Genomic DNA, 24,641 nt, shown 5'->3' with positions numbered 1-24,641 from the left:
CCTCCTGTGATACCGTGCTGAGGCTGAACTGTTGTCTTTGCAACCTTTCTCCCACTTCCGGTTGGAGCAGGTCCCAGGATTAGGGAGACACCAGGTGTCCTATATAGCTAGGTTGTTGGTGGTGCTGATCTTGTCGGAACCTGTTGGACGCTAGGTCTAGGTGCCACACGGACCTATTTTGACCCGTACAATGCTACAGTTGGTATTATTTTCCTGTAGGACCAGTACAATCCACAGAACTCAGTGAGTTCTCGTGAGCTCAGCACATGCGCAGTTCACTGTTGTCCCCTGCAGTCCTAAAGCTATTGCCACAGTGTACAAAATGGCACCTGATGTACCACTACTAGAGTTCTTGATTTGCTGGCCATCAGGTCTTAGGGCTACTCAGACCTGTCTTGGGTGGAACCTATAGAATGCCACGTTGATGCAGCTCACTGAATCAGAAATGAGTTCACTCCCAGCTCAGCGCATGCTCAGTCCTTTCCCTTGCCTTTGCCTCCTTACGCAAAATGATACCCAATTCGGCTCTAGGGGTCTGACTGGGCTGTGAAATTCACCCTGTTCTCGCACTGTCCGTCTGGGATCTGCTGCTCTGTCTCTGCTCCTGGTCAAATCAAACGGACCAGCAGGACAGACAGTTCTTTGTCCGGGTTCACCTCCCAAGCTCCCAGTACAAGTCCTAGTCCCTTCCCACCTGGTTGCTGGTGGAGTTTCGGCTGCTGGTGGAGTTCAGATCGCCATTAGCTGAATTTGCTGGATTATCAGTCACTGCAACACCACACCGTTGTGTCCGCTCCTTTCCTGTGTCTGTCAGTCTCCAGGTACCCCTCTGCTGTTGTTCTGTCCTCTCCTATTTCCTGTAACATGTCCTCTCTGCTTCATCCTGATTAAATGTTTCTTTGTCCAGTTAAATGTGTTCTAACCATATTCCGCCATCTTGATTCTGCTGAAATATTTTAAACACAAGGAACCATAGCAGGATCAGGATCCTGGTGGTCATGACCTTTCCTTAGGAAGCCAAGCCCATATGCTTCTCCTAAAACAAGTGAGGGAGCCTCTGCTGTACATGGAGACACGGGGCCCATTTGGCTCTGTGCTCCATCCAATCTCACCTCCAATCTCTCACCTCTGCCCTTGGAGAAAACAAATATATCTCATTAGTAGGCTTGGAAGGAGACTCAACTATAGAAAGACTCGTTTTCTGGAAAAGCAGATTTTCCGTTCCAACTTATATGAGGATTCTTGACTAATCATGTCTGTAACTGCAAAGGAGAGTGACGCCCACTGGCACAGATCCAGGCACGTGATCTGATTAGTTATATCAGTAGCAAAACTGACAGTCAGGCCTTCATTGGTCTGACTCTAATTTCTTAACTGGATCTGAAACACGAGGTAATTACTTACTTCCTTGACTCTCATTCTTCCCAAATAAATCCAAAGCATCCAACTCCATGCAAAACTAATAATTCTCCAACACCCTTGCAAAAGGTTTAGAAAGGAACCAGAAGAGTTTTGTTTTGTTTTTCTGCATATTAAATACACAATATAGTTTAGTAACAGACAACACAGAACTTGCTAAATTTTAATAGAGTGAATGGTTACATTGTCTGCTATAGTACGTAGAAGACGTCTATAAGTTACCTTCTTAACAGATTTTTAAAAAGATTTATTCTATTTTATTTTATTTTTATTGGAAAGTCAGATACACAGAAAAAAGTAGACACAGATCTTCCATCCACTGGTTCACTCTCCTAATTGATCACAACGGACAGAGCTGAGCCAATCTGAAGCCAGGAGCCAGGAGCCTCTTCCTGGTCTCCCACACAGAGCAGTGTCCCAAGGCTTTGGGCCATCCTCCACTGCTTTCCCAGGCCACAAGCAGGGAGCTGGATGGGAAGTGTAGCAGCCACAACATGAGCTGACACCCATATGAGATCCTGGATGATGCAAGGCGAGGATTTAGTCACTAGGCTGTTGTGCCAGGTCCTCTTTCCAGATTATTTTACTTCATTTTTAAAATTTGTTTTCTATTTTTAATATTATTTACATAAAGTCAGAATTAGAGAGAGAGGAGTAGAGTCAGAGAGAGAGCGAGAGCTTCCATCCACTGGTTCATTCCCCAAAAGGCCACGAAGGCCAGAGGTAAGCTGATCTGAAGCCAGGTGCCAGGAGTTTCTTCTAGGTCTTCCACAGCGGTGCAAAGGCCCAAAGACTTGAGCTATCCTCTACTGCTTTCCCAGCTATAAGCAAGGAGTTGCACCAGGAAATGGAGCAGTTGGGACTTGAACTGGCACCCACATGGCATGCTGTCACTGCAAGTGGAAGATCAGCTTGCCACACCACTGCACCAGCCCAAAGAATAGCATGTTAAGGAAAAAAAAAAAAAAAAAGACGCCTTGAAATTTTCATCACTCTGAAGGTCAATGTCAAACTGAATGTTTTGGCAGTTTCTAATACACCTATTCAGAAACCCAGTGATTTTACTTCCAGGTACTAGGGACACAATAGCATATGACACAAAAGATTAACACATGAATGGTCTAGTATCTTTATTCATAACAACAAGACACTAGTGAGACGACCCAAGTATTCATCGACAGAAGAACAGATCATCAAATCAGCTATTCTTTTTTTACGCTGGAATACTAAATGAAATAACAAAATGGAAAAACTACTGACAAAGTAATATGGATGAATCTCAACCACTTTGCTGAGGGAGAACCAGCAGACAATTGCAGCTACAGTGTTTTCAGCTTGTGTGAAGTTCTAGAAGAAACAAAATAAAATCAATAGTGCTAAAAATTAGGGGAGTGGGGCAGGAAGCACTGGGAAGGCCTATCTTTAAGGAAAATGCTCTGTTCTTGACCTAAACGGTAGTTACATAGGCCTATCCATTTGTTAAAACTCAAAACAAAAGTTAAATTGCGTGAGTTTCATCTTCAATCAGTTTCACCTCACTTGAAAAGTGCATAAAAAGGAATGAAGGCAAGACAGCCTTGGCATGGACTGCTGAGAATTCAGAAAGATGAACAGAAGCAGGCTGCTTCTTCGTCACCGATTGAACACAAGCCCAGTTTGGCTGGAATGAGGAGAGAATGGGAACAAAGCAGAGAAAAGACAGTACCAAAGACTTTTTGAAAAAACAAGACATCACTAGTAGAACTCAGTGACGGGCTGAATTGGTAGAACAAAAATGGGTTCACCTGGAAATGTAGAAGTCAGCACCCAGGGACTGGTGTTTGTCCTAATGGTTTAGACACCCTCAACCTATGGCAGAGTGCTTGGGTCTGAGTCCTGTCTCACCTCCTGACTCTAGTTCTCTGCTAGTGGGCACCCTGGGAGAGAGCTGGCGAGATGGCTCCAATAGTCAAGTTCCCTCCACCCATGGCAATGGGAGACCCAAACTGACTTCTCTCCTCCCAGCTTTGGCCCCCCAGTTAGGGGCCATTATGAGCATCAAGGAAGTGAACCAGCATATGGGAGTACATTCACTTGCTTCTATATAAATAAACAAATAAAACTTAATCATCAATGTTCAAGGTTAAATATGAATAGAAAGAGAAAATGAAACATTTTCAACACTGTTTATTTTCTGACAGTTGTGAGATATTCTACTTGCAGGAGAATAATTTTTTGTTACTATCCATTAGCAACATCACCTTGTATTTGCATAAGAGTGAATTTCCAAATTTTACTCTCACATTCTCTCTGAATCCTCCTAACATCTCCACAGGATACTCTTAGTCCATTTTGACTGAGAAGAGGAAACCTTAGTTCAGAGTAGTGGCTTTGCCAATATCATAAACTAGTCCAAGAAATCCACTTCTTTTGATTCCAATTCAAAGCTCTTTGCATCATGCAGTGTCTGTCTCCCTCTGCAAGCCTGCAGCCTTTCTTCAGCTCAGCCTAACATAAACTGCTATTTCTGGGACCATTTGCAAGTCACCACTATTTTCAATGCATCCAAGCCCTGCAGAAACTGGGACATTTTCAGTCACAGCCCACAAGATAAAAAAGGGAGGTTACAGGATATCCAATTCTAGACATTAAATAGGTCACATCTTAAACTGGGACCATGAACCTCAGAAGGACAACACACTGCAGTGAATTTACAGAGCTTTCAGCGCTGCAGTCTGGACAGCCAACCCTGCAAGGCATCCTCAGGCTCTGCTTGTGCATTTGAACAAACAACACGGCCAGCAGAGCACAAATGTGAGAAAGCAGGCAACCGTGCAACTGTACACGAGACACACTTCTAAACACACTGCCTCGCACTGTCAGCACAGAAGCAACTCTTGTGGTTTTGTGCAGTTAGCATTTTTTTTTGACAATGTTCAAAACAAATTTATTAGGAAATCACTTGAGGTTAACTTAGATAATTTCAACAAATAAAATGCTTAAAGAAAAATCAAGAGTCTTATTTTTAAGTTGAGGAATAACAATTTTAACTGAAGGTAAATCTTACAAAAATATTTGTTATGTAGTACTACCGATATACAAATGGATTCTCTATGAATTGGTGAAGAATCCAGTGATTTCGCAGTTAGCTTTTTCTAAGAAACTTCATAAAAGCAGTTATTACATAGTTATTACATAGACGTGTCCGGTATGCTTTCAAAAAATAACAATTCTAAAGAACACAAACTTTTAGCATGTTGCGTTTCTATTTATGTCTATATGAAAGATCAAATCATCTAAACATGTACTTGTTTCCAGTTCCGGACATGTAGCACTACTGAGCTATGTTTAATTAAATTTTCTAGAAAGCCTTGCTTGAAAACATTAAATTCAGCCATGTTCCAAAACCAGGCGTAATTAAATCAGGAAATTAGGTAGCCAGTAGTGTTGCTGGCTGCTAGATTGAGGAGCCTCCAAGACATCACCTGGGCCAACTGGCCCCTGGGCCGGCCTACCTGCATGCATCTGCTCCCCGCTGCTCCGCAGTTTGCTGTAGCCATGGCTCAAGGGCACCCGCTGGTAATGAGGCGGGGAAGAAGGAGGGGAGGTGAGCGGTGACACCGTGGGAGACTGTGTGTCCTGCTGCAAAGAACCAGAGCAGAGTTCAGAGGTGATTGGTCAAGAGCCTGGCAGTCCTCAGCTGCTGATAGGAAGCCGGTGACCCAGCTGACTTCACAAGTGCAGGAGAGCATTTTCTCAAAAGTGCAGCTTAAATAAAACTGCGTGTCCGAGCAATGGAAAGTCTCATAGAGAATACACTCTGCAGTGCTAAATCACCTAAATTACTAAAGCCACCCTGAAATATTTTCAGTTATTCCAATAATATTTTCCTTTGAAAACAAAAGATACTGTACACAGGAAATAAAATCCATATTCCTTATGACCTCTGTGTGAACAGATTCCATTTCTCTCATTAATAAAGATTCCTATTTCTGAGATTTATGCTTATCAAATCTTTCCAAACATAGGAATACTAAATATATTTTATATGCCTAATGCTAAATATCCTTCAGGCTTACTATTCCGATGTAAAATCTCAGCTTTTTAAAAAACTTGAGGATGGGCCCAGCGCAGTGGCCTAGCAGCTAAAGTCCTTGCCTTAAACACCCCAGGATCCCATGTGGGCGCCGGTTCTAATCCCGGCAGCTCCACTTCCCATCCAGCTCCCTGCTTGTGGCCTGGGAAGGCAGTCGAGGACGGCCCAATGCATTGGGACCCTGCACCCATGTGGGAGACCTGGAGGAGGTTCCTGGTTCCCGGCATCGGATCGGATCAGCGCAGCACCGGCCCGTTGCGGCTCACTTGGGGAGTGAATCATCGGACGGAAGATCTTCCTCTCTGTATAACTGACTTTGTAATAAAAATAAATAAATCTTTGAAAAAAATTTGAGGTTGCAAAACAATTCATTATGGGTAGCCCACTACAACTAGCCTCCACTGAGGCTACAGTTTGAACATGCAGATGTTTAGACCCCAAAGTCTATGTTAATAGTTAATACATTCATATTCACACTTGATGGATTAAGGATGCAAGCTAGATGCAATTGTGTGGAGACATGGAACAAGCCAGATGTCTTCAACTCAGTGGGGGCTGGCCCTCAGAAAGCAGTCCTTGGGGCTAGTGCTGTGGCACAGAGGCTTAAGCCAAAACCTGCCACAATAGCAAGCCACATGGGTGTCCATTTGCGCCCTGACTGTTCCACTTCACATTCAGCCCCCTAGCAGTGAACTGCGGAAGCAGCCAAACACTGCCCACATATTTGGGTCCCTGCCATCCACATGGGAGACCTTGCTGAAGCTCCTGGCTTCGTTCTGGCTCAGCCCTGGATGAAGCAAATGAAAAATATTCTCTCCCTGCTTCCCTTCTTCTCTCTGTTTCTCCCTCTCTCTCCACCCTCTCTGTAACTCTGACTTTCAAATAAATATTGTTTTAAGGAAGGGTAGTCCTCACGAGAACTGGTTATATAAATAAGCTAAGTTCAGTCCACCTGTCTCTGCTTCCTTTTTCCCCCTCTCCTTCCACTGCTCATCAGACAGCAGACTAATGCAGTCACCTGATCTTGGATGGGACCATCTAAAACCGTGAGGTCAAATGAAATTTCTCTTTATAAGGAGCCTTTATGGATATTTTAAAGAGAAGCTAACTAGTAAGATCTAAATACTAGAATATAGTTTTAACAGGCTACAGTTTGAATGTCAACTCATACATGAACCTGATGTTGAACCCAAGGCAAAGCAACCAGTGTAACATATTGTGGATTTCCTTCTTTCTTTTTATTTTTAATCAATAGACTGCTTACATTGGGGGACCCAAGAACAAGAAAATAGCTTTTCTTTTAATCCATACAAACACTATATAAAGGCTCTCTTAAGCTAACAAGAAATATACAATCTGAAATTTTAATTACATACTCTTCTCCAGAAAATATATTTTTGCTTTTTAAAGCATAAGCTCATAGTCACAGATTCAGTGGCTATAGCATAAACCCAGTTTGAAGTGGAAGGATGTCCCTCATTCACAAAACCAGCGACTGGGCCCACAACTTTTTCAGGTCATCACTGTAATTCTTGCCCCTTGTGTACTGGTGGGTAAAACATGTCACCTCTTTCTATACCCACACACATATCCTTAATCTTGTTTAAAATCTGTCAGAATCATGAAAGCAACAGGACCTGTAGTTGTCTAACACAATGTGCTAAACCTCCCTTGTGTTGAAATCCCATCTTCCCTATTCCAGAACCCGATCTGCTAAACGTGTAACACCACATCTCCGAATCTGACATTCCACACGTGCTCCCCTAGAAAGGATTCACCAGGAAAGATGCATGGGAAATGCAGAACGCTGGGGTTTGTCGTTGCAGTTCTCTGACGCTCCACTGTACGCAGATCCACTGTGATTGTCCAAGACTGAAGAGCAAATATGAAGCAGAATTCTCCAAACGTATTTACCCAGAGAAAGCTTTTCTCTGATCTTCTTTTTGAAATAGGAGAGGTAATTAAAAATCCTAACGTTCTCCAGATGTAGGCAGCTGTCTAGGTTGCCTTGTCCATAAACGAGTGTTATACTACTGGCAGAAAAGCAGCCAATAACTGGCAGGCATTCTGGGCTTGGTTAATGCTAAATTTGTGTTAACTATACCAGTGTGCCAGCATAGTTGCCTATTCCATACTTTTTAAAGATATGTGGGGAAGGCAGGGAACGTCAAGCTGGAACATGCCACCCCAGCCACCCAGGCAGGTGGGTCCGAGGGCGTATTAGAGTGGCAATGGCTGAAGGCATGCTTGGCAGGGGAGGAATGATTTCTGGGGGCATGCTTGGCAGGGGAGGAATGATTTCTGGGGGCTTCCAAGGACCGGGACAGTGTAGACTCGCAGGTAGGTGAGGGAGCTGAGATGGGATGGTTTAGAAGGGAGAACAAGAGGGCATATTTGGGTCAGGCCAAGACACCCACCCGTGTGGGAGGCCTGATTGGGCTAAATGGCATCATCTGCCACCTGCTGCTGCACACAAAAGCTAGGACTAGGGGGCAATGTCTGGCTGGCCTAAGCCACAGTACCCACCCTCAAGTGTTGGAGCAGGGGGTGGGCCATGTCAGGGATGGGCCAGGCTGGGCCATGTCAGGGATGGGCCAGGCTGCAGCCCCTGCCAGCACATGCAAAGGCTGGTACTGAAAGCAGACCACGCCAAGCATGGCTACAGCACCCACTAGCTCAGGTAAGACTCAGAGCTGGGGGCAAGCCTAGTAGGGGGACTGTGGGCACTCCCCTGCTGGGCTAAAGCTCCCATCAGTGACCATAAGAGCCAGGGTTGGGGGCGTGCCAGTCTGATCAAGGCCACAGCACTTGTTGGCATATGTGCGGGCCGGGTCTGGGGAGGGCCAAGCTAAGCTAAAGCCGCAGCACCCATGGGTGTACGCAAGAGTCAGACTGACCGGACTAGGCTACAGCACATGATGGCACATGCAAAAGCTGGGGCTAGGGAGGGGCCTTGCAGGGGTTATTAGGGGTCGCCCAACTAGCTTGTGGCACCCGTTTGTGCATGTGAAGAACAGGAGGGTGGCAGGCTAGGCTGAGATGGGATAGGCCACAGCATCCATCAGTTCACATGAGAGATGGGGCTGGGGCAGAACTGATCAAGCTGCATCCACTCAAATATGCATTGACTGGAGTGGGTGATGGACACAACCTGAGTCCGCACTGGCTGGCACACACAAGAGTCAAGTCTGAGGTCACCCCAGGCAAGCTTTCCCAGGGGAGACTCCCCACCACCTAGATGGCTGGACTTAAACCCCAGTTACAGGGAAAATCACAACATATGTGATCTGACCTTGGAGTGCATGTGTCAGGGCAGGGCACCCTCCATTGCTGATGCCTGTGCAGTAGACAGCATGCCCAGATACACATGCAGGGCAACATGACAGCCAGCTCATCTAGGCCAGCAGAGGACATTGAGTGCTTCATCAAAAGATGGGGAGCAGAATGGGTTGGACCACTCCTCTGTCCAAACTTTGTAACTTGTTCCTGGAGGGCCTGTGGATGCACTAAGGTGGACTGACCAGCCAACAGACCTTGGATCGATTTTTCCTCAATCCTGGCGCAGTGAAGCCAATGATGTCTCAGAACTATCAAACCATTCAAGTAACACTCTTGGAACAGTGTTCACCACATCAGAGTCTCTAACGTGCCATCAAATGACCAACCTCCACCCCTGGGTGCTGATACAGTTTGATAGCAAGGAGAGCCCTCTCTTTCCCCTCTGTGGACACAGCCAAAAAGATAATAAAACATTTATCCCATCCACTTGCCTCCACACCGCAATCCTTCCCACCCTACTCAGAGTCCCGCGTGGACATGCATCTCCCTCTACCATATAAACAATATGAAAAATAGAAAAGCACAAAAATTCTAAACATTACATTTCAAAGAAACCATTTATAACATCAGCAACGTAGAGAAATGAGGTCAGGGTATTAGAACAATAGCCCTTTTCCAGACACAATTCTATAATACCAAGAGCTCTGTGGGGTCTGTGATGGCTTGTTGCAATTCCTGTGCATCAGCCTCTTTTTCTCACTCCAAAGAAACTTTCCTGGCTCACTTCCAAGGTATAATTGCATTCCAGATGGTGAGATTTGCTGTGAGCTTGACAGGAGATATGAGGCCCTGGTATGTGAGTTTTCACGGTTAAAATCAAATGAGCATGCCCAAGCAGAAAGCTTACCTGTTTCTCCTCATCATTCATTCTTTTGACGGAATTTTTCTCCACGTTTAAGTATGGAATTTGAATCTTAGTTCCATGCAGCTCAGCTGGGTTCCCAAATCGTATATCACCATCATTCTTTGACATCATAAAGCGAGGCAGAGGCAATTCTTTAGGACCAAAAGCAAGGATGTTTAACTGAAACATTATTTAAACACTGGAATAAAACGGGAACTCAATGGCCAAATGATGAATCATGTGTGAGGAGAAATTTCAAAGCAGTAAATACAGATTAAATTTCAATTCAGAAACAATGAAAACACTTCAAACAATCTCATGATAGAAAAAAATGCAATGGTCTAAGCAAGCAATTCCTGCTTAACAGTTCTAAATATCGCTCAATAATTGCAGAAAAAATCAGAGTAAACTTCCCAGTTTATTCTTTATACAACACCAAGTAAAAGGATGTGACATCATACAAGTATGGTAATAAGTGACAACTGGCAGCAGGTAGAGCTTAAATAACACTTAAATATGCCATGGTCAGTAGCAAAGATCTGCAAATAATAAGTCATTTATTCCTCACAGCCACTCTAACACACAACATTATCAACTAATTTACAGTTGTGCACACAGACCTGAAGGAGCTATCACTCCAGAGATCACAGTTTATGTGCTCATCAAATCAGTATTTGAAACCAGACAAGCAGACACAGTGCAGTGGCTCAGTGGCTAAATCCTTGCCTTGCATGCATGAGGATCCCATATGGGCACCAGCTCATGTCCTGACTGCTCCCTGTTCGTGGCCTGGGAAAGTAGTAGAGGATGGTCCAAAGCCTTAGGACTCTGCATCCTCATGGAAGATCCGAAAGAGACTCCTGGTTCCTGGATTCAATTAGGCTCAGGTCTGGCCGTTGTGGCTATTGGGGAGTGAACCAGTAGAAGAAAGATCTTCTGTGTGTCTCTCCTTCTCTCTGTAAATCTGTCTTTCCAACAAAATTAAATAAATCTTTTTAAAAAGAACCAAGCAAACAAGCTATTTTTCAATTTATTATTAATATAAAGAGAATGAATTTTATGTATTCCCTGCTGACAACCCTACTATATTCACTCCCCTGTAACCTGTAGAAAGGTCTGTGATTCTTAGACCACATTTACTGGGTAGAGCAATTTCTCCCCCAGTATAATGCTCTAAGGAAGTTTTGCACTGCCTCTCTGGTTGTCTTTTTGCAAGGGAATGAAGAAAATTCGGAGGGATTAATGTAAGATTCAACCAAATTTTTCCTGTCATAACCACTAGCCACTCACAATGCTATGAAGAACTGAAATCAAATGAAATAAAATTCTGTTCTCTTTATATTAATTAAAAAGAAGAAAATGTCTAGTATATTTAGTTATCTTTCAAATATCTGACAAGTACTTCAAAACTGGTATTTGTGACACCTCTAGTTCTCAGAACAATCAATCACACACAATGACATAGTTCAAAGGTCTGTACAAACAGCAATAATATGATGGACTATGTGGCATGATTTGCATCTGCAGCCTTTGTTCTGGATAGCACTTATCAGAGTGCCTGTGCACTTCCATCAGCCTTCTATCCCAAAAGCACAGCTGCACATCCAATGATTCATGCTGTGCTAAACCCAGAAAACATCTTCGCTCCCAAAGCCAAGAAAGCCCCTGGTTCTCTGATACTCACATCATGTTTATTTTTAGTTGCTATGTCCACATTTGATTCAAAGAAGCAGGCAAATGACAAATCTCTGCATGATCCACCAGTGCAAGAGACATAAATAGGGTAACCACGCTGGAAAATTAAACCACGATTCTCCTCCCCAAAGAGGATGGCCACCGTGTTTTAATGTTTCCCAAGCTTGGGCAGCACTCAACCACTGAAGGCAAAAATGGATTTCAAAAGCAAACAAGCAAGAGAAAATCAACTCTAGATTCTTAGTAGAGCAAATGAAAGCTAACCCCGAGTTCTATTCTCAGAAACATAGCTGCTGAAGCTCAGTTCACACAAAGGATAGAATAATTTGCACACAATGGAAGGACTCTTAGATGCTCAATATTTATAAGCACCCTAACCAATGTGATACTGTCACTCAGCAGATTACTCCAGGGAAAAACAGCATACAAGTGTAGTATTATACTATTAGCTGATCAGCTAAGACTTACACACAACTCCCAGATAGCCTCCCACTCTGGCTGTGGCATTTTTCTAGAAACAATCCCCTAGGAAACACATCTCTCTCCACTAGCCAGCCACCAAAGAGCAAAATGCAACTACATTTTTCTCATACCTTTTTTGGTCATGTGGTTTCAAACAACTCTTCCTTAAGAGAACTGTAACCAAACATATTAAGATTCTTATCATTGCAAATTCTCCTCAAGCTTCTGCTAATCTATTAGAAAGTAAAAGGTCAAAGTCTAGTTTGTAAATGTCGAAGTCTCCATGTTTTCCTAGTCATACACATACCAAATCTGATAGTGAAGCTTCCTAAGAAAATGCATTCAGTCTTTGCCATGCAGTGATGTGTATCATGGAATCACAGGCGGTTGACTCACAATAATTTCTTACAGCCTGGTCAACACAGTTTGATTAAATTCACATAGAAATGTTCAGATTTAATGTTTATGGGCAATAACAGAAAAAGAAGCAACAATTTCTTAGGAAAAGATAGGCTGTATTCTTTGAACACAGAAATGCTTTGGCGTGGCAGCTATACAGGTTAATCCTCCATCTACAAGCACCAGCATCCCAAATGAGTGCCAGCTCATGTCCTAGGTGCTCCATGTCTGACCAGCTCTCTGCTTATGGCCTGGAAAAGCAGTAGAGGATGGCTGAAATCCTTGAAACCCTGAACCCACGCAGGAAACCCTGAGGCGGCTCCTGGCTCCTGGCTTTGGATGGCCTCAGCTCCAGCCATTATGGCCATCTGGGCAGTGAACCAGTGATTGGAAGATCTTTCTGTCTCCTCTTCCAATAAAAATAAGTAAAACTTTTTTTAAAAAAATGCTTTGTGTATTAAACATAAAAAATTTTCCTTATACACACACACACTGACTCTTACTTTTAAAATAATGTGACCTCTAAAACTTAAGGGGAAAATCCCTTGTTTTTAAATAGTTAATGCACACATTGAAATAAGAAATACTTCGACTTCTTCAATGCATTAGGGGAAAAAATGAGCCAGACAAATGCAATAATAGATGATAAATAACATTGGACTTCATATCCAGAATTTCATAAAATAGAAGCATACAACATTTATGTTCCTACGGTAATCATCCAATTCATTGTATACAGCCATGGTTCAGTCTTTTCCAATGCTATATAATAATCCATTTTACAAATCTATTCACATTGTGACCGTCATTCTGTCCTGAGCATCCGGGTGCTTTTCGCTTAGAGGCCATGATAAACAAAGCTGTTCCGACCATGGCAGTGTTGCACGGAAGACACGCGCTCACCCAGCATAGGCATATAGCTAAAATCCAAATGCAGCCTGCTGCCCATTCCTCTTCATCCTACATGAGTCCAATGCTTCAACAGTGAAGAAATTAAAAACTATTTATCAATTTGTGAAAATTATATGAGATTCAAAGTTTAGTGTTCATAAATAGCTTTGGAACACAATCATGTTCCTTTGTTTACATATCACCCATGTTTACTTTCAAACTATAACAACAGAGTAATTGTAATAAACATCACATAGCCCAAGACATCTAAACCATAATTTATCTATCTGGCTCCTGTCTTACACAATGCAAGAGGCCTATTGAATCATTTAACAAAAAAATATTTTACACTATTTGAGGTTTTAAATTAAATTAAATATTTGGGGCCAGCATTCTGGTGTAGCAAATTAAGCCACTGTCCACAATACTGGCATTCCATATAGGCATCAGTTCTTGTCCGAGCTCCTCCACTTCTGATCCAGCTCTCAGCAGTGGAGGAAGGTCCAAAACCTTGGGCCCAAGCATGCAAGTGGGAGAGCCCCAAGCAGCAGCTCCTGGCTCCCACATTCAGTCCAGCCCAGCTCAGGCCAATGCAGGCATTTGGGGAGTGAACCAGCAGATGGAATATCTCCCTCTTTGTCTCACCCTTTCTCTGTAATTCTTTCAAATAAAATATTTTAAAAAGCTCTATTCCATAGCTATGCTAGCCACATTTCAAGCGTTCAGTAGCCAGCTACATGTTCCTAATGGTTACCATATTGAATACCATAATTGTAGATGCTTTTGTAAATAAACATTATCCTCAAAAATACATTTGCAAAAGCAAATAAATTGATTTTAAGCATAAACAATCCTATCAGCCATAGAAAACTGGTATATTTGTTCACTGAGATTTTAAGCATAAACAATCCTATCAACCACATACAACTGATATATTTCTTCACTGAGAAAGTCATTTCTTTTTTTGACAGATTTTTTTAAATTAATTTTTAATCATCTTACTTAGTTGATTAGGGTACAAAGGGTCAAGGGCTACAGGGTGAAAGTGGGTAGTACCATTGTTTCCACACTAATATTATCATTTTTCCCTGTATCTGGGCTTAGGGGAGTAAAAAGGGAAAAGCCCCACCCAACCTCCCACCCATCCCAGATCCCCAATGGGAGGTGCGCTCCGAGGGTCCTGCTCAAAGAGTTTTGATAGTTCAACAATTCTGGATTGCTGCCAATCTCGTCATTCCAATCGCAATGAAACCTATTCAGAGTCCACTGGCTGACAGTCTCTTCATGGTTGGGGTTCTAAGATCAGCAGTTCAGTTGGAGGGATCTCCGAACAAACTTCACCTGAGATGATCCCAGACCTGGTTCTTGTGCGAGTTTGCTGGTACAGACGCCAACACCGTCCGTCCGTCACACCAATCAGCTTATACACCTGCTGGTCGTTGCGATTGCTGGGTCCATTCTGTTTCCAGCCCTGTCTTCCTCGTGAACCAACAGGTGTTGTAGTCCAGCTCGATCCTGCCCACTTCATATTCGGTCCTCAGGCAAACCAGTGGGAGCTGCAGCCTAGTCGGGGCAACTCCCCATAACCCCCACCAGGCCTGCTCCCTACCCTGGTTCCCATGCTTGCCAGTATGTACTGCAGGCTTGTCCAGTCTGTCCCACATCCCATTTAGCTCTCACACATGTCAATGGGCATTGAAGCCTAGTTCAACCCAACCAACCTACTATCCAGCCCATACACCTACTGGCAGGTGCCTTTCTGTCTAGCCACCCCTGCCCCTGTCCTGGTTTTTGTGCTGTCCAGTGAGCGTGGTAACCCAAGAAGGAGGTGCCCACTATTTCCCTTCTAGGCCACACCCACTCCCAGATTGTGCACTCTCCAGGTGGTTCTGGCATTTGACTTGACAGAATTAGCTCCCAGTGCCAGCCTCTGCCAGCTAATGCTGCGGCTAAGCCCAAACAACCCTCACCCACTCTAATTTTTGCTTACACCAGTCGGGACAGTCAGCCCCCCACCCCCGTGGCCCTTCCCTTATCTAGCTCACATGAGGCCCACAGGTGTTATAGCCCTGCCTAGTCTGATCTGCCCCTATCCCGACTCATGCTTTCCAATGGGAGTAGTTGCCCAGCAGGCAACCACATTCCCCTGTTGGCTCTGCCTCTTTGTCCTGATTATCACATGTGTTGTTAGGGCACTGCAACCACATCTGGTACGGCTCATCTCACCTTGGCATTCCTTAATGTGTACTGGTATGTGTCACAACCGAACGTGGCTCGACCCACACTCTGTTCTGGTGTTCGGATTCGCCAGTGGGTGATGTGAACAGTTTCAGCCTGGTCTACCCCCAACCCATGCCATGTGTATGCCAGTGGGATAATCTCCATTGCCTATTCTGGGCTGTTTGCTATTGTGCTTCCTGCGCTTACCTGCAGGAACTGTGTCCTGCCAGAGAAGTTGCCCAGGTTCCTCCATCAGAAACTCTCCCAGTGCCAGATTTCGCGCATACCAGTCGGTCTAAGAGCCAGCCCTACTCAGTTCACCTCCTGTCCTAGCGGGAATAGAGGCTTTTCCTGACTGGCCTTCAACTCAATCTGGTTCTTATTGTTGGGTGTTTCAACCCAGCCGTGGCTCTTCCATACCCCCATACAGCTCACACATGGTTCAGAAAGGGCTGAGACCTAGCCTAGTCTGTCACACATCTCCCCTGGTCCTCTAGAGAACTAGATGGTGTTGGAGTCTGGCCCAGTCCACACTTTTGCCAAGAGAGATTATAATCGTATCCTGATCAGAACACAGCCCCCAATTCCAGCCCATGCGCTCCTTGGAAAGTCATTTCAAAGTGACAGTAACTGGCCTTAGATCACATAAGTAAAAGGTTATGAGGCAAAGATTCCAAATGAGATAATCTACTGACAGGATCCATACTCTTAACCACCGGAATACATTCCATCTTGAACATTAAAAGTGCTTTCTTTCTATTATAAAATAAAATAATTAGCATAAAACTATGGCATTTCAGAGCTGGAAATTGTTCTAGGAAAAATCTACTCAAATAAGCACAATTTGCAAATGAGGGGAAAAGTCCAGGAAAGAAAGAGGAAGTCTTATCTGAGCCATGCAATAACATGGTGGCAAACTAGCGTCATATCAAGAACTCCTATCTCCTCGCTCCTTCTGTCCACAGCTTTTCATTGCATATCCGTTTACACCAGCTACTTGCAGGTTAATGGGAAAATATGACAATAATATTCTATGATTCCAAAGTAAAATTGTTCCCACACATTTTGTAGAAGTTACTTTGGAAAAACACATCAATCCAATTTTATAAGCACAGGTCTAGGCTAGTCAAAACCTTCTAGTCTCATACTTACGTATACATTGGCTTGAAAAAAATTTGTCAATTTGAAAATATAGACAAATAGAGTGGGAAGGTGGAGGTTAGAGTGGGAATGATGGTTTTATAAATTTGGGACGAGGGGATGGATAATTAATAAGTTATCTTTACTGGCCACACCATGAGTAGAACTGAGGAATATGTTAAAACATTTGAAATCTACTAGATTTTGCTAAAAAGCAGTATCCTCTTCACCTGTTTAGACTTAAACTTGTCCATCTGTAAAAGGAAACCATCTCTAGGCCTCTTTCACCTTCTACCCTCTGTGGCTGACCCTATGTAGCCCCTATATTCTGGTAGAGGGGTTCTATGCTGCATTCCAGCAACAAGTTTTGGAGATCCAGAAACATCTGAACATGAAAACAACATTTTTTACATAAAATATCAATGCAAATTTTCCTGCTGAAATACATGGCTTTTCTGGTGTGTCAAAAAATGTATAACAATAATAAACAAATGAAGCTGGAAATCATTTCTTATTAAGGAAAAGAGATTGGATTGAAGTTTAGGAAGAAAGGCTAAGTTGACAACTGCTTAATGGGAAATCCCAACACAGTTTTTACTATTTGAAATTTCATCTCTGGTTAGATTCATAAACATATTAGAGGCTGTGTGTTCACATGCTCATTTGTACAGACATGCCCATGCACAAATTCACACAGCAACACCCAATAAAATACAAGTTTATCCATCCACTGTGCTTCCTTAATTTTTAAAAAATAATTTTAATTGGAAAGGCAGAGTTACAGAGAGAACAAAAGACAAAAAGAGATCTTCCATCTACTGGTTCACTCCACAAAGAGCCACAATGGCTTGAGCTGAGCCAATATGAAGCCAGGATCCAGGAGCTTCTTCCAGGTCTCCCACATTAATGCGGGGGCCCAAGGCTTTGGGCCGTCCTCTACTGCTTTCCCAGGCTACAAACAAGGAAGGTAGATCAGAGGTGGAGCAGATGGGACTCAAACTAGCACCCATATGGAATGCTGGCACTACCGGCAGAGGCTTAACTTGCTATCATCATGACCCTCCTCCCCATTGCACTTCTTAGTCCACCCCTAGGCTTCCCATTTACCATAAAATGTGGACTTTCCTACCTATCAACCTATCACCAAGTAGGCTATCATAGCCAAATGGTTTCTCTTCCAGGCCTAAGAGGCCTAACATCAAACCCAAGCTGAGATGGTTTACAAAATGAAAAGATATCAGTGAACACTCCCCGTCCTCAATCCAGCCAGAAAATTTCCACCTTTGTTTTATCTTGTGTAAAATATTTCTTATTTGGAAACAGGGAAGCCATGGAAACCATTGGTACAGGACTCCCTGCTGCAAAATTCTTATACCTCTATCACAGGACCTAAAAAACTAGAGCACAGGAAGTAAGGTGGCAAGATGATAGACCCTGTTGGCCACAGAGCTTTGATTACTTTGTACAGGGCTTTCTCTGCCTTGGTACTACTGACATCTGCATCAGGAGAATGTTCTGACTATTGGGAGAGGAGCTCCTGTCCCACACACTGTAGGGTACCTAACAGTATCTCCTGACTCTTCCCTAGATGCCTGTGGCATGCCCTCCACAGTCGTGAAAAGCAAAATTGTCTCCATATATCACCAAGTGTCCCCTGAAACTGGACAAAAGATTGAGCCAACTGTTTTACACCTCTTCTTAGTGGTACACTTATGACTTCAATAGAGGTTTAGAAATTCCAGCATTTTACAGAACAGTAAATCCCCACCTCTACAAATGAAGAGAAACAACATAAAGTTGCCAACATTATACTTTAACACTTCTACCCCAAATCATTCACACCCACTACCAATCTCAAAAAAAAAAAAAATACACTAAACAAGTAGAATGGAGGAAAAGAAATCTTGGAGTTGAGCAAACTTAGTTTTGTAAATAAGTTTGTCTTCAGTCCTAGTTCACTCTCTTTTCAATGAATCACCAAACCACAAACCAGTTTGGTTGGTGAACACAGTCCTAGAGACTCCATGAATCACACCATTGTACTATTTAGTTCTGAAACAACCAAAAATTATCTAGGGGTCTGTCACTTTGGATAAGAAAAAAATTACATATTTATTCCCCCTGTTACAACTGGAACTTAGCATTTACTTCTACTATATATGGAGGCAGCAAACCACTATAATACCATTGGCAATACCTGTAACTTTATCACCCACAAACCTGGTATTTTAAAATTATGCTACTGTTGTGGTAGACAACTTGATGTGCTATTTATGTTCATTACTAGTTCAAGAGTATGGTGGTTATTTCCATCATTGTTAGATCTTTTATTAAATCACTAGTAAGAAAGCATATATCAACTATTTGTAAAGATACACTTTAGTTTATTGGAAAGTCAAACATACAGAGAGGAGAAAAGACAGAGAGAAAGAGCTTCTGTCCATTGATTCACTCCCCAAGCGGCTACAATGGCTGGAGCTGAGCCAATCTGAAGCCAGGAGCCAGATGCCTCCTCCAGATCTCCCATGCGGGTGCAGGGTCCCAAAGCTTTGGGCCATCCTTGACTGCTTTCCCAGGCCACAAGCAGGGAGCTGGATGGGAAGTGGAGCTGCCAGGATTAGAATCAATACCCATATGGGATCCTGGCACACGCAAGGCGAGGACCTTAGGCACTAGGTTAGCACTATAGGCCTAGCAAATATCAATTATAATGCTGCTTGGGACTCCTGTATCCTACATGAAATGCTTAGGCTTAAGTCCCAGCCCTCCTCTCTATTCCAGCTTCCAGTTACTGGGAATACTGGGATGCAGCAGCTCACTTAATTGAGTACTATTACTCACACAGGAGACCCAGACTGAGTTCCTGGCTCCTGGCTTAGCCTGACCCCGCCCTAGTCACTGCAGGCATTTTGGGGGATGAAATCAGCAAATTTAAGGTTGCTCTATATCCGTGTCCCTCTCTCCTTCTGTGTGTCTGCCTTTCTTTAAATAAGAAGCATGTGTATTGTAACACCTTTTAAAATGTTAAAACACACAATCAGTTTCCTTCATAATCATGTATCTTTGTAGGCATTTAAAACATTATTTCAAGAAGAGGCTCACAGATGTCAGACCGCCAAAGAAGCTCATCACAGCAAAACAGTAGGAATCCTATTCTAGGCGCTGTCTAACCTTCCCTCAGTCTTCACACATGCTCAACTCCAGGCCCCAGCAAGAAAGGCAACAGGAGCTGCAAGGACAAATGTTCCACTACCCCTCAATTTTTATTCCCCTTTCTTCCACTATCCCAGTAAGGTGCTTCACCCCACCTCTGAAAAGGGTGAGACTAGAGAGACATGGAATACCAACAGTTCAGGAGGCGCTCACTCTTAAAAATGTGGAAATGCAGAGTCTGCACTGGCAACCCGATGGTAAATGCCTCCTGACAAACTGCTCCTGGCACCAGTGCAATTAAACCTGTGTGTGTATATACAGCCATAATTGGAGCAAAGTCCCTGAAAATGCTTACTCTCACTTCCAAGTCATCTCCAACCTTGGCTCAGCACAGGAAGCATCAGGGAGCTGTTATAAATCATGATGCCTGGGCTGAACAAAAATATCTGAAAGTAGACTCAGGCACCTATATTTTCATTTTATTTATAGAACTCTCCAGGTGTTCTTCAAATGCAGACAAGGTTAGCAACTCCTGAGAAAGATGACAGGCAGATTGGAGTGACTTCTGTAAAAACCCCTAGAGTTCCAGGTAAAACTGAATTGCAATGGTTTTATCTTGAAGAATGACATGTAGCCAAGATGCTTTCTGCATGGATAAACAGTCATCTCTTCATTAATCATTGATTTCACCTATGATGACCCGCGATGCAATAGTTGCCAGATTTACTTCCCTTCCCCTCAGGCAAGTTTATAGATGGTAAAGAAGACTGACTTAAACACAAAAGTCAAGCCTATAAGGAATATTTACAAACTCTGATAAGTGCTATAAGGAAACAGATGGTGAGAGAGAACAAAGTAGGGTGGGGACAGTCATACAGAAGATTATCCAACAGGCCCACCCAAGGGTTACTCAACTTCCTCAGGATATGCACTTCTGTCCACATTTGTTATTTTCTCTTGATTGGGCATTTTACAATTCTAAAAGCATAGATAGTAATTTGTAGACAACTGTAAACTAATAAGCAATTCTTGCGTGATAGTGAATGAATTTTGTTTTAGAGAAGAGGGCAAAGGGCAAGCTGTACTTATACTGTCCTTGAGGGCAACAGCCAGTCTTAAATGTAATTTTACAATCCTATTCCAGCTTCTTTTCTTTACATGATTATAAATAATTTTGACTCTTTGTACTATACTTTTTAAAACCTCCCTTGTCATGCACTGGTTCTGTCATTATTAAATTAATCTGATAGGACCTACTTTGCACAGTAGGGGACAATCTGTACCCTGACCAACGAGCCAGCCATGGAAGCAAAGAGGAAGAACAGGCTGCTAGGAACCTAAGACCTTGAGATAACAAGGGCATATATGCCATGAAACAGAAAAAGATTATCATCTGGAAGCACCTAAAATACCAAGTGAGGCTGGGGACAGGTAGCAGGCAAGGGGGCAAGGACTGAGGTGAGGATGGAAAAGGAGGGGCGAGTTTACCCAGGGCCTTACAGAACAAGGCAGAGACATCGAACTTTTCACTTAATACAGCAAGTCGAGCACAGGAGGGCTTAAGAAGGGAAATAAAATTATCTGATACCTATTTTGAAAACATCACTCCAAATTGGAAAAAGAAATCAGAAGAGTGGAGAAGAGGCCGGGGAACCAATAATAAAACCACCGTGGGTGTACAGGTGAGCCAAGGAAGCCGGCCTGGTCTGGCAAGGACAAAGAAATGGAGGTAATAAGCAGTGGAACTGGAGCCATGATGCCAGGATTTGTGATGGGCTGTACTAGGCACTGAAGGAAAGGGAGGCATCTGTGTAGATGGTAGTGGCATTTCCTGAAACAGTGAAAACTAAACTTAAGAGGCCAGCACCCACATAAACACACATGCACGTCAGTCACAGTACCACCAACATAGCTCTCTCTGGCTGGGACACACTGGGAATAGTGGGGTTACCACAGTCTTTCAAATTAGGTTCCTAGGGCCAGATGCAGTCCTCACCTTGCACATGCCGGAATCCCATATGGGTACCGGTTCTAAACCTGGCAGCTCCACTTCCCATCCAGCTCCTTGCTTGTGGCCTGGGACAGCAGCAGAGGACGGCCCAAAGCCTTGGGATCCTGCACCCACATGGGAGACCAGGAAGCTCCAGGTTCCTGGCTTTGGATCGGCTCAGCTCCCGCCACTGTGGCCACTTGGGGAGTGAATCATCAGATGGAAGCTCTTCCTCTCTGTATATCTGACTTTCCAATCAAAATTAAAAATCTTAAAAAAAAAATACATTCCTAAAGAGTATACTTGGCCTTCAAAGTTTGTGTCATCAAATACATTAACATAATAATATTTCAAAACACAAACTAGATGGGGCTGGCATTGTGGCACAGCATGTTAACCCACTACTTGCAATGTTAACTCCAACATCACAGCACTGATTAGAGTCCAAGCTGCTCTGTTTCCAATCTGATTCCTTGCTAATAAGCCTGGGAAAGCAAAGAATGATCCAAGTAGCTGGGCCCATGCCACTTGTGTGGGAGACTCAAATGGAGTTCTGGACCCTAGCTTTGAAGAGGCCCAGTCCCAGTAGCTGCAGCCATTTGGGAAGGGAACCAGCAGATGGATGAGCTCTTTCTGTGTCTCTTCCTAACTCTACCCTTCAAATAAATAAAATCTTATAAGAAAAAAGAAAAGAAAATAATAGAACATTCTAAACGCTCAAAGTTTGGTCCAAGATTGTCCTCAGATGTTCTTATTCAATACATGCTGACTACAAACAACTTTTACCTAATAAATTTGTAAATGAAAGGAGATAGTTAAGAATTAATTCTACATATATTTAAACCCTCAGGGGTAAAAGGCACCATCTATCTATGTTTGTAAAATACAACTGGGAAGGCTTCTGGGCCCAATTTGTGACCAGGCCTGCCCAAGTGATAGGTTCATGGGAGTCTGGGGGTGCAGGCTTGCTGGGGGATGGTGCTGGAGGGAGTGTGTGGGGACCTGGGGGCTCACATCCAGGCAGGTGGAGTGAGCCTGGAGATTTTCACGTGTGCATGGTCCTGGGCAGAGGAAGGGAAGGGAGACCACTGGATTGTTGGGCTGGCCTGGTGTGCTGGTGGACTGGGCTTGGGAAACTTTGGGTGGGCCTGGATCTTGGGTGTCTGGAGGAGGGGGGTCCTGGGTGAGCACATGTGTCAGGAGCTTGGGAGCCTAGAGGGAGGGCAGAGCTCCAGGCCAGCATACCACCCCACCAGCAGACTGGGCTTAGGAAGGCTGAGCAGGGGAACCCATGTGCTCCCAGGCACAGGGAATATGGATTGATCAAGGAAGTGGGTAGAGAGATAGGTGAGAGAATGGACCACTGAGGGAATATGTTGCAGGTGAGGAATGACTACTGAGGGATTCCATTGACAAAGTCACTATACCTAAAGGTAAGCAAGGAAGCTGAGATTGAGTGGCCTGGAAGGGGACAGCTGGACAATCTTTTGGGTCAAGCTAATGCACCAGCCCCATGGCAGACCTGAGCTGGGCTAGTTAGCATGGACCACCGCCAACCACCACTCACCAACACACATTAAAGCTAGGGTTGGGAGCCTATCTGACAGGGCTAGATCACAGTGCCGACAGTGAAAGTCGGAACAAGGGACAGGTAATGTGAGGCTGGACCATGACACTAACCAGCATGAGAGAGAACCAGGTCTAGGAGCAGATTCTGTGGGGGAAATGTGGACCCATCCCTGAGGAACTGCAATTTCTGCTGGTTTGCATAAGAGCTGAGGGTAGTAATGGACTGAGCTAGGCGTGACCATGAAACCTTCTGACACTCATGGGTACTAGGGTTGGGAACAGGCCAGCAGGCCCAGATTGCAGTACCCACAAGTGCACCCAAGAGGAGGGTGTGGGGAAAGCCAGGCCAGGCCATAATATCTACCAGCTCATATAAAGGCCAGAATGGAGGTAGCAGGCTATGCCAGCTAAGAGCCCAATATCCACTGTCACATGAGAAATCTGGGTCTGGGAGTGGGCCTGGTGAGGGAACTTGGAAAACTCACCTGGTAGGATGTAACTCCCGCTGAGAAGCATGTGACTCAGGCCTAGGTGCTGTTAAAGCCAGGAAAGGTAGCTCCACCCATCAGCAAGTGTGTAGATTGGCTCTGGAGGGCAATGGACTGGGCAGGGCAGGGCCAGCTTTAGGTAACCTGCATGTCCAGAAGCCAGGCTGGAGTGTGTGTCAAGCTGGGCTTGGCTATCACACCTACCAATTTGCATGAACCAGGGATAGGAGCAGACTGCACAGGGCTAGGCTACACCCGCCAGCAAGAGTTGGGACTGAGACAGCCTGGGACAGGTCAGGCTGCAGCATCCAATGGCAAAGGCCATGATGGGGTATAAGCTATGTCAAGCTGGCACATGCCAGATCTATGGCTGGGAACATGCCTGGTTGGCTAGCTAAGAGGACATCCTGGCTAGGATGTGGTTCCCACTAGTGAACACAAGAGCTAGAATGGGGGGGGGGCAGTGATCTGAGCTGGACATAACTGCATCTGGGATATGGCATACTGGGTCCAGCACCCACTGGTGCTTGTGAGAACCAGGATGGGTGTAGAATATGCTGGGTTAGGTCTCTACACTCACTGAACCACAGGATAGCTAGGTTTGGATGCAGACGAGGTGTGGCTGGGATGTAGCATCCAACAGCAAGAACCAGAATGGCTGTGAGATGACTGGGCAAAGACACTGCTCCTGATTGGACAGGAGGTAGACTAAGTCAGCCTGGACCAAGGTGAGCTTGAACTGGGATTGGGGGCAGACCAGGCCAGGCAGGGCTACAACACCTTTTGGACTACATGTGAACTGGGTTATAGGATGAGCTAGGTTGAGCTAAGCAACTGTATCCACTGGTGCATGTATGAGCCAAAGTGAGTACAGCCCAGTTGGGCTTTACCACAGCAACAGCTAACAAGTGCTGGAACTAGAGGCAAATTCTGCCAAGCTAGACGGCAGAACCACCT

At 44.2% G+C, this 24,641-nt stretch overlaps 1 protein-coding gene across 8 annotated transcripts in view; it reads right to left on the bottom strand.

Annotated features, from left to right (window-relative positions):
- The window catches only part of REPS2 (RALBP1 associated Eps domain containing 2), a 238,279-nt gene that overhangs the window by 132,898 nt on the left and 80,740 nt on the right, over positions 1-24,641 (bottom strand). For 5 of the 8 annotated variants that reach the window (XM_058658823.1, XM_058658826.1, XM_058658827.1 and 2 more), the window contains exons 3-4: positions 9,681-9,829; positions 4,914-5,040 (exon numbers count right to left, since the gene is read on the bottom strand). In XM_058658823.1, the coding sequence (XP_058514806.1) occupies positions 4,914-5,040; positions 9,681-9,829 (276 nt within the window). The remainder of the gene's footprint in view (positions 1-4,913; positions 5,041-9,680; positions 9,830-24,641) is intronic. The other 3 variants (XM_058658824.1, XM_058658829.1, XM_058658830.1) reach the window with 1 other exon arrangement.

The sequence above is a fragment of the Ochotona princeps genome, chromosome X (genome assembly GCF_030435755.1).
Source record: "Ochotona princeps isolate mOchPri1 chromosome X, mOchPri1.hap1, whole genome shotgun sequence".
In the NCBI taxonomy this organism is placed as follows: domain Eukaryota; kingdom Metazoa; phylum Chordata; class Mammalia; order Lagomorpha; family Ochotonidae; genus Ochotona; species Ochotona princeps.
The sequence above is the reverse complement of the archived record's forward strand: the minus strand, read 5'-3'. Positions and strand labels throughout refer to the sequence as shown.